Source organism: Schistocerca gregaria, chromosome 8 (assembly GCF_023897955.1).
Source record: "Schistocerca gregaria isolate iqSchGreg1 chromosome 8, iqSchGreg1.2, whole genome shotgun sequence".
Taxonomy (NCBI): Eukaryota; Metazoa; Arthropoda; class Insecta; order Orthoptera; family Acrididae; genus Schistocerca; species Schistocerca gregaria.
The window spans coordinates 294281165-294299167 of NC_064927.1; the positions used below are offsets into that span (position 1 = coordinate 294281165).

The 18003-nt window shown below is 37.2% G+C and overlaps 1 protein-coding gene across 1 annotated transcript in view; it reads left to right on the forward strand.

The window, feature by feature from the left end:
- Positions 1-18003, forward strand: part of LOC126284508 (SWI/SNF-related matrix-associated actin-dependent regulator of chromatin subfamily B member 1) — a 124263-nt gene that overhangs the window by 54759 nt on the left and 51501 nt on the right. The window contains exons 4-6 of the mRNA XM_049983483.1: positions 2753-2887; positions 12356-12483; positions 12571-12737. Coding sequence (XP_049839440.1) covers positions 2753-2887; positions 12356-12483; positions 12571-12737 — 430 coding nt within the window. The remainder of the gene's footprint in view (positions 1-2752; positions 2888-12355; positions 12484-12570; positions 12738-18003) is intronic.

Below are 18003 nucleotides of genomic sequence, written 5' to 3' on the forward strand. Positions count from 1 at the left end.
ACTAATTGCTGAGGACTGCTGTAAGTTCCCTACATTTACAGCAACACGAGGCTCCTCTCCAGTCAACTCTGACAGTTGGTCATTTCTGTTGCATGTATGCAAAGTAAAACTGTCTGAATACCTCCTCTCCCTAGATGCCTTCCTGCCAACTGCCAGTTCCCATTCACCACCACCCTTCAGCCTTCTCAACTTATCTAGTTCCTCCTTTGCCCATTGTAACTGCACCTGAAGGGGACAGATCTTACGCTCCTGCTCTTCTGTCAACTTGTTTCTACTACAGATTATACATTTCCAGGAGAGGATCTCACTAAAATCACCACTGGCTTCCACACTGTATACCCCCCAATGAAAATATTTGGAACAAATCCCACACCGTAATCCACTACTCACAAACCTAGAACAGAGCCCACACTTCTCACTCATGGTAAAACTTTACAGTCACTGAAAAACTATATGTCTATATTACCAATACAGTCACTGAATTTAAAAAAAAAATAACTATTTAAGAAGTAACAATAATGGTCTCGAAATTATCAAAAGATTTGCCCATTTGTGTCACATATTTTGCCTTCCCACATGAGATCGTGCAGACCATGAATGAAGGAACAATAGGTGGATTCTATATTCTTAGATTTCTGTAAAGCATTTGACAGTGCTACACTGCAATCTATTAACAAAGGTACAAGCATACAGAATAGATTCCCAGGTATGTAAGTGGCTCGAAGACTTCTTCAATAACAAAACCCAGTATGTTGTCCTTGACAGTGAATGTTCATCAGAGACAAGGGTATCATCAGAGCTCCCCAGGGAAGTGTGATAAGACTGTTCCTGTTCTCTATATGTGATCTGGCAGAAAGTGTGAGCAGCAGTCTGGAGCTATTTGCTGATGATGCTGTGGTGTATAGGAGGAAGATGTCATCATCGAGTGACTGCAGGGGAGTTACGAGGTAATAGACAAAATTTCTGCAAAGCAATACAAAATGAAATGAGCATCTAAGTATTGTAGTATTGAAAAAGAATCCGGTTGACTTCGATCGATTGGGAGAGTTTTAGGAAAGTGTGGTCCATCTGTAAACGAGACCTCATTTATGACACCAGTGCGACTCATTATTGAGTACTGTTCCAGTGTTTGGGATCCGCACCAGGTTGGATTAAAGGAAGACATTTAAGCAATTCAGACGGGTTGCTAGATTTCATACCAGTCAAGTTCGAACAACACACAAATATTATGGAGACGTTTCAGAAACTCAAATGGGAATCACTGTAGGGTAGGCAACGTTCTTTTTGAGGAGTACTTTTGAGAAAATTTAGAGAACGGCATTTGTGGTTGATTGTAGAATGATTTTACTGCTGTCATTAAACATTCCGCATAAGGACCATTAAAATTGGATTGTTCAGAGGCATGCAGACAGTCATTTTCCCCCTTGCTCTATTTGCGAGGGGAACAGGAAAGGAAATGAGTAGTAGGGGTACGGGTACCCTCCGCCATGCACTATACAGTGCTTACAATGTAAGTAAGTAGATGTAGATATTCTGATACTTAGAAACTCACTCATCAAAACCTAAGAGGCACTCCCTGACGGCTTGGGATTATGAAATTTGACAAAAAGCAAGGTTCACAGTACAACTAAGGGAAAAACCTGAAAATTGTTAACTTGTAATTACAGCTTTTTTTGTGATTTATTATCTGACTGACTGTCTGTCTCTCTGTTCTGTGTGTTAAGTCCTTTTCTCTCAGGAGTGGGTAAACCTATCAAAGTCAAAGCACTCAAAAGATGTGGCCATTTATGTCACTATTTTAATACTCACAAAGTCACTCATCAAAACCTATAAGTACCTTGACTTGGAACCATGACATTTTTGGTAGTAAGAAAGGTTTCCATTACAAGTAAAGATTGCTGCTGTTGTTGTGGTGGTCTTGAGTCATAAGACTAGTTGGATCGGCTCTCCTTGCTACTCTCCTGTGCAAGCCTCTTTATTGTTAATTTGTAATTATATCAGATGAAAAACAAATTGTTTCCCAACTTCAAACTTTTAATTAAAACATTCTTTAAAGTTGTTTAATTCACAGGATGTCAAAACAAGCCAGAAATCTAGAGGTTTCTTGACTGTCTATATACATAGTTATGTTAGTGTAGAATCTTTAGAGTGTGAGTCCTACCTTGCACATGACCAATTTTTTGGGTAATGTTGCGACTTAATGCATATTCACTTCTTACATGTGTTTAGGCAGAAACCTGAGTGCATAGCTTTTGAAACATACTTTGCTGTTTTTTATGTATTTGTCATGGTTTTCGAGGATGTGGTTAGGCAGGAACCTAATAGTGCAGCTTAAATTGATGTTGGTAAAACAAGCAGGAATCGTATTTACAGTCTTGCTTGTCAGAAACACTGCCGTTTTTTTACGAACAAGTCACGATTTTCGAGGATATGGTTAGGCAGGAAATACTTACTTGTGTTTCAGTGTGTGTGGTATACTCGTATAATAATTTATACTTAACATTTGATGATCTGCAAAATTTAATCTTCCTCTTAAACACTGACTTGTAAGTAGTGTTTGTGCAGTTACTGTAGCCATCAAACTCGTACATATCTTCATTACCATCTGTAGACAGTAAATGAAATGTCAACCAAGAGACTTAGTAGCGAGATAATTTCCAAATTCGTATGTTTTTCTGGAGCACTCTGTAACAACTAGTAAATGTAACAGTTTTAATTTGTGATAATTTTTTTAATATCTATATCAATGTAGGGAAGGAAAGACTAAGAAGAGCATGCCATGGGTACCTTCCTTACCCAACAGTTCACATCTAGATGCAGTGCCTCAAGCAACACCAATTAACAGGAATCGTGTAAACAACAAAAAAGTCCGAACATTTCCACTTTGGTAAGTATGATCACAATTTTGTAATTTAAGACTAGTTTTGTGTAGAATAAATTCTTAAATTTCCTGTGATTATGTTTGTGATCCAGTGTACAATACCAAGATGAAAGCCTTTAAATTTGTTGTTCTTTGTGATGAAGTTTATGTAGTTACAAGTAATGTGTTCAGAGGCATGAGTGTATCAGTATGTTGTTAGACATATTTGATTTATTATTGCTTTAGGATTAATCATAATTTTTTTGTAAAAATCTTGTTTTTGTTGAAAATTGCAATCATTTTGAATTTCCTTCTCCAATTTTCATTATTCTAGGTGAACATATGTGACGCGTTTACCCATTGTTACCTAATAGGGTTAAACCTAAATATTTCCACTTTGGAACTTTTTAAAATGGTCATTGTATTAAAAACAATATTGCTATGGTTTGTAAACTGTAGTATATGTCTTAAGTGAAATAGCAAAATTAAACACATTGCTTCAGAATAAAACTATAAGCATTCACCCTTTTTTGAAACAGAAGTATTTAGGCACTTAATTATTATATACCTATGTAATTTGGGATTTTCGCAATATATGTGGACAGATTCTTCTGAAAACTTGGATTGAAAGAATCTGAGGACTTGGAAAGGTTTTGCGTATATTTTTATTTTGAAGTTTGTGGGAGGATTAGTTATTTCATCAGCATTAACATTAAGGAAAGCCTCAGCATGTTAAATGCAGTGGTGTTCATGTGTAACTGCAGGTTCAGGGATCTAATATTATAAAAGCTTGGATTCTATCAAGCTAAGTGTTCTCACAAACATAAGATTATTTTTATGAATAAGATGTATTCTTCATTAAAGTTTTGTTATTGTCCATTAAGCAGGTAATAAGGGGGGGGGGGGAGCCCTCACAAAGGAGCTGGATTTTTATAAACTTTTAGTAGGTGGTTGTTGTTGTTGTTTTTGTTGTTGTGGTCTTCAGTCCTGAGTCTGGTTTGATGCAGCTCTCCATGCTGCTCTATTCTGTGGAAGCCTCTTCATCTCTCAAGTACCTACTGCAGCCTACATCCTTCTGAATCAGCATAGTGTATTCATATCTTGGTTTCCCTCTACGATTTTTACCCTCCACGCTGCCCTCCAGTGCTAAATTGGTGATCCCTTTCGCCCCCTGTATTTTACCCCTGCCACCTTCAGAATTTGAGAGAGAATATTCCAGTCAACATTGTCAAAAGCTTTCTCTAATTCTACAAATGCAGGAAACGTAGGTTTGCCTTTCCTTAATCTTTCTTCTAAGATAAGTCGTAGCGTCAGTATTGCCTCACGTGTTCCAACATTTCTACGGAATCCAAACTGATCTTCCCCGAGGTCGGCTTCTACCAGTTTTTCCATTTGTCTGTAAAGAATTCAAATTAGTATTTTGCAGCTGTGGCTCATTAAACTGAAAATTCGGTAATTTTCACATCTGTCAACACCTGCTTTCTTTGGGATTGTAATTATTATATTCTTCTTGAAGTCTGAGGGTATTTCACCCGTTTCATACATCTTGCTCACCAGATGGTAGAGTTTTGTCAGGACTGGCTCTCCCAAGGCCTTCAGTAGTTCCAATGGAATGTTGTCTACTCGTGGTGCCTTGTTTCGACTCAGGTCTTTCAGTGTTCTGTCAAACTCTTCACGCAGTACCGTATCTCCCATTTCATCTTCATCTACATCCTCTTCCATTTCCATTATATTGTCCTCAAGTACATCGCCCTTGTATAGACCCTCTATATACTCCTTCCACCTTTCTGCTTTCCCTTCTTTGCTTAGAACTGGATTTCCATCTGAGCTCTTGATGTTCATACAAGTGGTTCTCTTATCTCCAAAGGTCTCTTTAATTTTCCTGTAGGCAGTATCTATCTTAACCCTAGTGAGATAAGCCTCTACATCCTTACATTTGTCCTCTAGCCATCCCTGCTGAGCCATTTTGCACTTCCTGTCAATCTCATTTTTGAGATGTTTGTATTCCTTTTTGCCTGCTTCATTTACTGCATTTTTATATTCTCTACTTTCATCAATTAAATTCAATATTTCTTCTGTTACCCAAGGATTTCTACTAGCCCTTGTTCTTTTTACCTACTTGATCCTCTGCTGCCTTCACTTCTTCATTCTTCAGAGCTGCCCATTCTTCTTCTACTGTATTTCTTTCCCCCATTCCTATCAATTGTTCCCTTATGCTCTCCCTGAAACTCTCTACAACCTCTGGTTCTTTCAGTTTATCCAGGTCCCGTATCCTTAAATGCCCACCTTTTTGCAGTTTCTTCAGTTTTAATCTACAGGTCATAACCAATAGATTGTGGTCAGAGTCCACATCTGCCCCGGGAAATGTCTTACAATTTAAAACCTGGTTAATAAATCTCTGTTTTACCATTATATAATCTATCTGAAACCTTCTAGTATCTCCAGGGTTCTTCCAGGTATACAAACTTCTTTCATGATTCTTGAACCAAGTGTTAGCTATGATTAAGTTATGCTCTGTGCAAAATTCTACCAGGCGGCTTCCTCTTTCATTTCTTACCCCCAATCCATATTCACCCACTACATTTACTTCTCTTCCTTTTCCTACTGTCAAATGTAATGTAAAAAGAAAGTTTGCAATCTCAAGAAACCTGCGCAAACATATGGAAACCAGAAAATTGTGAAATTTGGGCGCCTTTTTCAATGTTTTGTATATAACTAAACTCCTTGTGTTCCACAGCAGAAGCTTTTAATTTTCTATATTTTTAGTGGCTATACATCATTTTATGCTACAATAGATATTTATTAAGTGCAAGAGCGTCAAAGAAAGTGAAAATTTCTAAAATCTTCCAAAAGCTAAAAAAATTATTGCACCTTTTAGCATTACATAATTAATTTTACTTCCTTTTTTAAAAGCATAATGGTATGTGTCTTTAACAGTCAGCATTTATTATTTTCAAGAATCCCCTTATCAATGGAATGTCAACTTGCACTTGTGTTGGAGAGATGGTCTGATGTACTGGTGTGTTTGGTAGACCCAAAGTGGTTGGTCCCCTCCACTCTCCCACTCAACATTGAACTTCACTGAGCAGTTTACTGTACAGTGTATGCAATGGATAAATTTGCAGACGTGTTTTCTTTTGAAAATTTCACTTATTTCTCTCTACCGATTACCAGACTATTGTATGAGAGTATTTCAAACGGCACTCCCGTCTCTGTAATTAAGGCGATGGAGAGTGAGAGTATTAGAAATTGCCTAGTTTGCAGTTTTCTATGATAACTGTGGTCACTGTATTACTAAACTACCTGATACAGTATAATTTATTTCAAAACTACATAAAAAATTCATAGAAATATATATTTTAAAAATCTTTTAGATTAATATATGTAGGTAAAATAAGACTTCAGCAGCTGATGCTAAACGATTGTATTATTGTAATGTATTTGATATTTAATTCTAGATTGTAGACATCAGTTTTTTGCCTCTTGATTAAAATACAACTAAATGAAAAAATGAGCAGTTGAAGGGTTGGTTGAAGTTTCATAATGTGAATTAATTTCATGTTTGTCTACAGCTGATTTACTCTACCACTTGTAATTACTTTATCTATTTTTGCAGACATCCTTTTGCTACTTATGTCTGTGTCTGTATATCAAAATGGATACACTCTTCTCCTGGTGTGTACATTCACATCCTATGTTAAGTTACTCTATACCCTTAGGCCACATCCTATGCAATTGACAGACAGCGCACGACAGCTTCAGATGACAAAACACAACTGCAGGTATATGTACGGAAAGTGTCCTGACTGAGTGATGTCCATTGTGCTGCCTGTCCTCTGCTACAACTTTCGACATTTCAATTCAGATGAAAGCAATTTGATTGTTCCACATCTTACAGCTTAATATCTTCGTGCACTGAAAGACTGAATTTATTTTCATTATTTGTCATAGTCACTGTGGTGCACAAAATTAAATGACTGCACAATATTTTTAAGAGTTTTCTGAGGTAAAGTCACAAAAACGTGTAATCAGAATAATTGCTGGAGCCCACCCACGGTCATCCTGCAGACATCTATTTAAGGATCTAGGGATCCTCACAGTAACCTCACAGTATATATATTCCCTTATGAAATTTGTTGATAATAATCCAACCCAATTCAAAAGTAATAGCAGTGTGCATACCTATAACACCAGGAGAAAGGATGATCTTCACTATGCAGGGTTAAATCTGACTTTGGCACAGAAAGGGGTAAATTATGCTGCCACAAAAGTCTTTGGGCACCTACCAAACAGCATCAAAAGCCTGACATATAGCCAACTAACATTTAAAAATAAATTAAAAGAATTTCTAGATGACAACTCCTTCTACTCATTGGCTGAATTTTTAGATATAAACTAAGTAAAAAAAAAAAACTTAGTGTCATGCAATATTTTGTGTAATGTAATTTCTTGTACAGACATCTTTTATTAACCTGACACGTTCCACATCATTACGAAGTGTCGTATTCATGATCTATGGAACAAGTATTAATCTAATCTAATTGTGTAGACTTGGCTTGTAGTTCGTTTTAGGCCATACATTATTTCATATGAAATGTGGCCAATGTATCGAAATTGTATTTAAAGTTGAGTGCGGGAATGATATCTCTTTCTTGTTCACTAGATCTTGGTTGTTACATCCACAGATGAGATCCGAATCCTTTACTGAGGATAGGGGATCAAGTGATTGCAAAAATCATCATATTTCATTCACTGTTCAAGATGTCAAGATGACGTTTTTTGGAAATGACAGCCTGCAAAAAGGATATTTTATTGTATGATTAACAGTTGATGCATTTTTTGTCAAATATTTGAGTGGAATGAAAACCCAATTCCCTATAAATTACTCAATGAGTTTTTGTCCGAATTTTTGTGGCAAAACAGCAAGAAATGGACAAAAGGGGTATCAAAGTGACCAATGTGAGTTCTAGATTTGAAAGAAAATATTAAATACTGGAAAGTGATCAGGATAATTAAGATAGACTTATTTACTAATTTGAGAAAAAATTGAAGTATTTTACAAACAGTTGCCGCTAGGTAAGTAAATAAAATGAACTGTCAAAAAGTTCATCTGTTCAAGGCCTCGCTGTCTTGCACATAAAAAAAAGATAAAAAGGCTTTCTCTGAATCAAGTGCTAGATTTAGGAATTTCAAGAACTGATGATGTTAGGAAGGCGGGTGAGGTTTCAGTAAGGTCATGCTTCCTGAATTAATCTTGAAAATGAAATAAAAAAAATGAAAGAAATGCGTGAAACATTTTGAAGAATGATTTGTCTAAAAGGAATAAAGTAGATCATGGTTAACATTTGTTATGCCTTAGAGTGATTTTTGAAATTACGTATATTTAAAATGAGATACACCAGTTGTTTCTCTAATAGGTTTTATTTCTTACTTTTAGACAAATCATTGCACAAAACATTTGACTTCTTTTCAAAAATTTTGTTTTCTTTACTTACGCAGATTATGTAGATTAACTGAAACGCTTGACCTCAACATTGATTTGCTGATGAATTACGTTCCCACGAATCAGATTCCAGTAAAATTTCATTGTTTTTCTTTGTGTTTTATTAGGAATTTAATGTGTGTCATATACTGGGATAGGTGTGTAAAGATGAAGTACCTTGGCAGAACTACACAAAATATGCTGCCAAGTGCAGTGTAAACAGTATATACATAACTTAGTACACAGTATTGGTGACAGGGTTGTAGCCAAGTCAGGTAAAATATAAGAAGTGCCCAGGACTGAACCAAGGACGAAACAACAATCGTGATTACCAGCCTAAAATGCTACCATCACATCATGGACACCTCCTCCATAGCATACTCATTCTTCCATTATTACTGTAGTCAGTCATTCTTCTGTACTTATCAGCTGTTGAAGTTCTTGACCGTGTAAGAAAAATGTGTTAATGAGATAATTGAAAGTTTTTGAGCTCATCCATGTATATTCAAAGAATTTGTCTGATGATTGTTGTAGCTGATAGTATAAATTATGAAATTCTCCAAGAAGATTCTTCCCTTCATAAATTTCAAACTCAGTGCTATGTTATTGCCTTATTTTCCTAAGCAACGCTAATTTTGTTGCCTTACTCCGAGCTGCAGTATTCTACAGGATGTGCTAGGATGCGGCCTTAGTTTTTCTTTGTTGAAATGAATGAACAAAAAAGCTTCAGATCAAAACCAAACTTCGTTTTGGAGACAGTTCCTCCATTTTTATTTTCTTTCCAAATCAGGTCTTTCTGTGGGAAAGTTATAATACCTTTGCAGAAATTCTTGCAAAGATTTGTTCCTCAGGACTGCTAAACTGCCATGCAAATTGTTGATCAGTTGCAGTATGTTAATCATTGACTGCAGTGTCTCCCATTAAGAATTGCTAAGCAGAATATGACACAGTAGCGGTGTTCATGGCAGTTTCCGAGAAAAACTAAATAATGCTTTTGGATTAGTGTTTTAATGCTGTAGTGTTGTAAACCCCAACCTAATTGTTACATAGACCTCATTCCCTCCCAAGGTGCAACTTCCTAAAATAATTCATGCTCACTAACAACACTGGTCCACAGTGGATTATTTGCAGAAACAAAAGTAGTCAGTTTATAGATTTCGAAGCACTAAACACGAATATCACAATTAAAATTGTCTCCTAACTCAGGGTTACAAAGAAGTTGGGTCTTCATGTTTCACATATATATCTGCCCTAGTCAACAGTTATTTTCTCTGCCTTGTGATGACTGGGTGTTGTGTGCTGTCCTTAGGTTAGTTAGGTTTAAGTAGTTCTAAGTTCTAGGGGACTGATGACCATGCATGTTAAGTCCCATAGTGCTCAGAGCCATTTGAACCTAGTCAACAGGTAATTGAACTTACATGGTTTATTCATCCTGTGCATTTGCCTTAGTCATGTGGGTGATGTCTGGAGTGTGTCTGTAGTATCCAGTAGAAACTAGCCAACATAACAGTAATCCTCCATCCTGTGCATCATTGTTCCATTATAGAAATGTCCTGGTAGAACCACTCACTGTGCTCACAACTGAATGCGCCACAGTGCTGTGGAAACATATCGAGCTGGGAGTAAAGAAAGTGCTTCTTCAGGATCGTGTTGTAGCCAGTGACCTTATAAGCATAAATGAGTTTGTCCACAAGGTCCTGTAATTTTCGGCTCTCCTATTTCCGAAGAACATTTTTGTCACATTACGAGAACAATGCCACACTTCATGTTGATCAGAGGTTAGAGAGGACTCAAAGTGTGTGTCACTCAACAGCTGACATATCTATAGACAAATGAATATCCCATTTGTGATCTTCTCTGTGTTTTGTCATGGAAACATGTTACTCAGATACTGAAATGCTGGTTCATTCTTGCGCACAGTCTGAACAAATTATTTCTTGAATCCTAGCTTAATGTGCAGTGGTGAGATAACAAATTTGTTCAGATTCAGTACATGTTCTTTGGCAATATTTTTTGACCCAAGCACCAGAGCTGTTCGTGGAGGCCACTTGCTCTGGTTGTAGTGTTCTTTTCTGTTGGGAAACTGTGTTGGGAATCTGTCCCGCTCACACAGGTAACAACAATACTTAGTGTAACCCCGTGAAAACTCGACAGCATTACATTGACTTACATTCATGCTTAGTAGTTAACACTCTTTACAAAGGATTTCAACATGGTATAACTTCCTTTAACTAAGGCACCATATGTCACAGGGTGGATTGGCCTTTCATTACTGTTGTGTAACAGTACTGCTCTCAGGCTTGTTTTTTAGCCATCTATGAAGTTTCCTCTTGTTGGGTTTGTATGTAGTGTTCCGGTCTTCCAAGGGAACGTCATTGTCACTGCAGAATGTAATTTCGCTTTCAGTATTGAAATGACGCACAAGTTTTTTTTTATGCTTCAGAAACAACACACATGGACTTTGTCAGGGAGGAGATTCCACTGCTCCCAAGAGCTTGGCTTTACCCTTAGGTAGGTCTAAATACCTAACCAAATCACTGAGTTCACACTGTGTGGTTTTGTGTTGTTCTCCAGTTGATGTTGGTGTAAATGTAGGGTCCTTGTCACTGGCAGATGATAGCACATTTTTGACTGTATCTGTCAGTTGGGCATCATTGCTATCACTGCGTATGGTGGTACATGTGGAGGAACAGGAATTATCAGTCTTTCACCATGAGCCACATGGCAAATGACAGAGGGATTGTCAGGGTATTGAATATTGCTCTTCCTCTTGCTCTTCCCTTGAGGAGGTACCATACAAAAATAGTTATTGATTGCATGATATGTGGATTCATGCCAGATTACAGGCACTCCGAATGTCAGAGATGTTTTACCATGCATTCAGTGTAGAGGAACATGAGCTGCATTAGACGTGTGGAACCCACAACTACTCTCCTACTGGACACCCGAAATATGGGCTGTATCTTTAATTAAATGCTTTAGTCAGTGGTCGCCTTCTTGAACCACAAATAACATTAGCACATATGTAACAAAAGTTATCAGGTGTGTTACTGTAGGTGCTGGTCATTTTTGTGAAAGCATACACATTCACAATAATCCAGTTCAATTTCGGCACTTCCCCACACATATATTCACTGCCAACTGCCAAGATGCTAGTTCCAGTAACAAGCGAACTAAGGTACCATGTTAAACAACATTTAAAATTGCATCTGGTTTCAACATTTGACAATGTTCACATGGCTGGACAGTGTGCACAAGTCATGGTATGAAGTAGTGTTGCCAGATTATAGTGGGAGTATCCAACTCACTTACTTACGGGCAAGGAACTCCTGTTTCGATGCCTTTGCATGTAGGATGTTTAATTTCCCTAAGTGTAACTGTGAAATGTAAACATATTATTAACTTGTAATCCTGAGCTTGGAGCCAGCGCTATTAATGTTCAATGCATGTAAATCTATACAGCACTACTGCTTCCATTTCTGTAAAAATTAAAAAGTGAAAATTTGCAGACTAGAGTTGATCTTGAAACACTGGGAGGTGAGAGGTAAGCCACTTGGTAATTAGATACCATCTTCATTACCAGTTGTTAGGCACATAGATCTTGCCTTTTCATCCCACACGGTAAGTCTCCCCTGAGCCGGGAATCTAGGTGACTTCTCTGATCTATACACCTTTTCCTAACCTTCCCTAGTCCTGTTCTACAACCCTCTTTCTTTCCCTTCAACCCTCCTGCCGGAAGAAGGAGCCACTGGCTCAGAGAGCTTGTATACATAAACCTTTTTTTGCATGTGGCGCCCTTTGGTGAGTAGATTTTTTATCTATCCAATTACATTATATAATGTCCACATGCTGCAATAGAGCAGTTATGGTGTTTGCTATTTCTTTTACTTTTATGACTATCTATCTGTGTGGAACAAAACAAATATAGCTTTTTACTACTTAGGTATGTGAACTGCGGTTTTCAGTGAAAATTTAAATGTTAATAGCAAAATACATTCCTGCTTTATTTTCAGCTTTGATGACACAGACCCTACAACCATTATGGAAAATGCTTCACAAGTGGAACTTCTTGTGCCTATTCGCTTGGACATGGAAATAGAAGGGCAAAAGCTTCGAGATACATTCACATGGAACAAAAATGGTATTAAATATTACTGTTTTCCTCTCAAAAGTTTAACTCCTTTGTTTATTTGTGGGAAAAGAAATCTTTTGAGTTTGTCTGTTTTAGAGAGCTTAATATCGCCTGAACAGTTTGCTGAAGTGCTTTGTGATGATTTGGATCTTAATCCCCTCACATTTGTTCCGGCCATTGCACAAGCTATCCGTCAACAAATCGATGGATTCCCGACTGACAGTATTATAGAAGAGAATACAGACCAAAGAGTTATTATAAAGGTATGTTTGGATTTGGGAAAAAGTGTACTTAATATAAGAGTGATATTTATAAGACAATTTTCACATTAATCTTCTGGGAAAGAGTGAACATCTTTGTATGCTAAAGACTCATACAAATGCAGGATTATTTTTAGTATCTTACGTGTAAGAAAATGTGTTGAAATAAGTGACCTGCACATGTTTCCTTTGCAGGTGAGAAATGTTTCTTTAGTCTTTCTGCTGTGAAGAATAGATAACATAATACTGTTTTTAATTACTGTGGTTTCATGAGCAAGTGACACATTGGTGAATTTATGTTGAAACTTGTTATGTCAGTTTACATTGTCATCAATAGTTATATGTCATAAATTTTAGATTGGGGGGGGGGGGGGGAAAGATTGTACAAGGTTGTGGAGAATTTGGGCTTGTGGTTATCAGGTGTATCGGTTACCTTATGTTAACACAATTGCTGTGCACAGTTAGATTGTTTGACAGTATAAATATTGTTAGTCAAGAATTATAGCTGACAGCTACATTTGCTGTGATCCTTGTGGCAATATATTTAATATTCCTAACAATGTATAGTTCCTGGGCCCAGGTCTCGGGCAGTGATTCTCAACCTGGGCATTATTGTCTTTTGTGGCAGTTTAACTTAAGCAAGGCAGCACTGTGATCGATAGGGGTTTTGGGGAGGGAGTGTTCTGTGTTTGCTTTGATGATTTTCCTTTTAGTTACTAAAAGACAGAAACGTTGGTGAAATTAGTAGTTTCCTAAGTATTGGTAGTATACTGCAGAGCACATGAATTGAATTCATTTGGTTAAAATGGTATGTTTATTACAAGTTCATATAAAAGTGTGGCCAGAATAACTTTAAATGAATACTTGAAATGTGGATTCATCATCTCACCTCAAAATGAACGTTTACTGTTGTGCTTCATGTGTGAAAATATCTTAACAGATGAAAGTTTGAAACCCTCCAGACCAATCAATCAACTTGAAAAACTGCGTTGTGGAATTGTGCAATGTCCCTTCGGCCTTTTCTTTTTATGTCAGCTACTCATACTTAATTTATTGCAAATTGTTATCAGCTGGGATTACAGCTTTGTTTTCGTTTACATTGTATAATCTGCTGTCGACTACGTTATGAACTAACTGGTTAATGTTATGAATGATCGATTAAGAAACTGAGTTTTGTATATAAGTTAATTATATTTTGCGTGATTACAAGACTCTGCATGAGCGATCAGTGCGTTCTTTTCTGGCCAGCCTCCTCCCTGACACAGTGTGAGGTAAGTCGCTGAGTGGAGATTTATGTCCATTAAAGCTACTCTGCCCACACACAGCCACTGGCGTGTGTCATATTTCTTTGTTTTTGCATCGGGCTCTCAACATAGTCTACAGGCACAGCTAAATGTCTAGGTGTTTGATGCCAAAAATTCATAACCTAGATCAAATGGTACTGTTACCAAGGTCTCCCAAAGACTTGTGTTCATCTGTAAAGTAACACCATTAAGAGATCAACTCGAAACTCGGAGAGTTCGAACTCGTATATCGTACATGTACAAAGTGCCCTAGTGGTCATGAGGGTGATGGTTCCACCCCCTCCCCAGTTTTTTAAAGTTTTTATTTTCATTCTTAATTGTCTGATGGGCTGTGAATGGACTGCACTGGACTCATTGTTGAAGGTTACTTGCTTCTAAATGATCTCACCACAATGTCTTCTTAATGGCGGAAGCTACAACAGATTGTATAATTCTGCAGCCTTACCTTTTGACTATCCCAAAATCGTCTGGTTTGGAATGGAAAAAGCAATTGGATATTCTTGGAAGCAGGAGTGATGTTTGAGGCATGAAGAGAGATATCAATGTCTCGAGTTGTGTGCTTCTGTTGTACAGTTCACTATTTGTATGGAAACGATATCTATTGAATGATATAACAAAGCAAGCTGTGCACAATTTTCGTTGATTGCCTTGTAATTGTTTGCCACACAACATGGCTGCGATATAGTTCATGACTACCACAATAACCGCTAAAGCCTGACTTTGTTAGTATGATTCTGTCGATACATGGTTTTGGTTGTGATCTATCCGTGCACTCACTAAAGTGTGACATTTTGTTTTTCACATCTGGAGTTGGATGCTAATTAGCCACTGTTTGACCGGCTGTCATACTATATCCGCTTGTACATTCCCGGCTTACATCTCATTGATCATTCTTTAAGTTCACCATTTTCCATCACTTTATGAAAGTTTGAAGTGCATTTATTTGTGAATTATGACACCAGTATCAACTACCCCATTGATTGTTAGTATAATTATTAAAGTTAATGCCATGACGTTGTTACACATGCACTCGTGAGGCAACGTGTGTGACACTTACTGTGGTCCTCTCCTTTCTCTTTAAAACCCCCCGTCTGCATTTCTGTTAGCTGTGCAACATGATCTTTTGACTGTTTGCTGTTCCTATCACTGGCTCGGGCTCGCTTCTACTACCTGTTTTCAATAAATATTTTTCAGTGTAATTATAATGTCTTTACACATGTATAATTTGTTAGAAATTCTTTAATTTGCTTTTTTGCTCCATTCTTCTAAGCTCCTTCTCCAGAAAACTGTATTCTCAAATTTCAAATTACCATTCTCGCTACTGTTACCAAGAAACAAGCCATTGGAAACATTTCTACTAGTGCCATACCACAGTTTGCCCTAGGTGCCACTATAGGTTTATGTTCATTTTCATAACCTAAAATTCTGCAAAAAAATCTTCTTTGTGTTGGCTTTTCTTAAAATGAATGACATTTTGAAACGCACAGAGTAAGAGGTCTAGGTATAAGTTGTTTTGTTAGTGTGTGATATTTGTCTTGTAAGACATGGAAGTTTCCAAATATATTTTCAAGTTTAAAATACTGTGTTTTGTGGTTAATTGTAAAACAAGACCAACAGCTGGTGACCTTGATGTGATTTGCACAAGAATAAAATATGATGACACATAAAGGGAAAATAATATCCCAGTCATGTGAAAATGGAAGTAGACAAAGTTAGTGTGAAAGTTCCTCTGTCCAGGACTGAAAAGCCTGATACTTTTTTATGGCTGAAGTATGGTTTACAATGACAGGAATACAGACAGAAGCAACCAAATTCAGTTACTTGTTGGCAAAGTTAGAGCCCTGATGTCCTAAACATATAGGATCTCATGAACAGTGGCAAAAGCAACAAACATTTTTGAACTAAAGAAAGATTGCTTATGACTTAAGAAAATTGAAGAATATCAAATTAAGAAACAATAGTCGAGACATCGTAAGACAGCTGGCAGCCCTATTGTCATCTTTCTGCTGCGAAGTGCAAATGGCTGCAGGCAAAAACAGTAGCCATCTGCAGAGCTCTGGCAGCAGTGAGGCATTTCCATAGCGACATTTACAAAATGATGTAATGTGATTGGCTTTAGAAGACACACAAAGCTGCTGCGACTAGCCCACTGTAACTGTCACAGGCCTTCTTCCAATGACTCGACTAGAAACAAAGAAATTGGTGATATGAAACCCAGTCACTGGTTTTGGAAAATAAAAAGTTATGGAGAAACAAATGTTTAAGATAAAATTTTAAAGATTCACTGGCGAGACTAACTTCCTGGTAGCGTCCAAAATATTTTACTGATTTCTGAAAAAAATGTGGACATAACAGCACAAATGGCTCATGGGATGACGGAAATACGAAACACTCGGGAACTTAATTCATCTTCAGGGGAAATGTCCCCTGTGGTATGCGATTCTTCTGAATCTGTGGAAGGTCTTGAAACTGAAGTCCAAAAATCCAAATCGTGGGAACGACAGTGTCAATTGTGATGATGTCCTCGTAGTAGGAGCCACAGCAAGGAAAGTACTGATATTTATACTGTACTAATATTTATACCAGGCTGCCGGTATTGATTGTTTGTTAGAGAACAATACTTCGGGGTAATGGTAGACAGCAGTGTGCATGTTTCTGTTATATCAGTGTGTCCCAAGGATAAGGTTAAAGAGACAGACTACAAACTTTATGCTGTGGTTTGATCTGAGGTTAATACTTAATGAATAAAGGTTGTTGAATTGTTGATTTAGGATTAAAATGCATTTTTGAGAGGCCTTTCATTGTACCCATCACAACGAAAGGTATAATCGGTGCAGACTAAAGTTTGGCTTGTCTAGACATGACAAGAAAATTACTAGTTGACAGTAATAGCCAGCTGCATTTGGCTGCACTACAGTGTGCAGTTGATTTGTCTCATTCCGTTAGTTCACTCCATGCTAACTGTAAATACTCTGAATTACTTTAAAAAATCCTGAAACTGATGAAACTAATCCTTGACTGGGTTAGTATGATGTTAAACTTTATATTGCATCCAGCAGCAGCATGCCAATGTACTCAGGTTAGATCCACATAAACTAAATTTGGCTGCGCAAGAATTCCACTTCCTAATGAATCACAATATAATGCACACCTCTAAATCCCAGTGAGATAGTGCACATGGTAGGAAAGCTGGATTGTCTGTAGCACATTTGTAGAGATAGCAGTTCTCTTAACGATCGGACCCTACCTGCCTGCTATCCATTTCCTCACATAAATGATGCAAATTCCATTCTTGTACACAAGAAATTATTTTCTAAACTCGATCTACTCAAAGAATATTACCATATCCTACTAGCTGAAAGTGACAAGGGAAAGAATGTTGTGACAACACTATCTGGATTTTATTAATTCAATTTCATGTGCAGTCATTCACGATCGAAACTAAATTTTTATTACATCTTAAATGAAATGTAATCATATCAAATGTGGGTAAGTTTATTTTCCCTAGCTATGAAATTGAAGTCTGAGCAATGCAGCGCCATCAAAAAGATCACCTTGCTTCTTGTAAAGTTACATTATCAGTAGGAAAATGTGGTGAAACCCATGTTATTCAGAGCAAGGCCTTCATTACTCTCAGTATGTCTCAGGATGAAATAAATTCCTTCAGGTAATGGCACAGTTGTCCAAAGAACCAGTGAGATAGCCTCTTACATGGAAGATTATGTGGCAGTAGATACTGAAGCATTGCCTAGAAGTTTGTTGCAAAGCACTGGAGGACATTGTTTTCCAGAAGTTTGACTGCCAACAAAAATGTCGTTCTCTCTACAAGAAACTGGAAGATACTTTCAAAGAAATAAATATTCCTTGAACAAATATACTTGCACATGCAATTGATGGACCTGTATTCACAGTCAGTCAGTGTCACGGATTCTTACTCAATTTAATATCTACTCACCATATAGAGG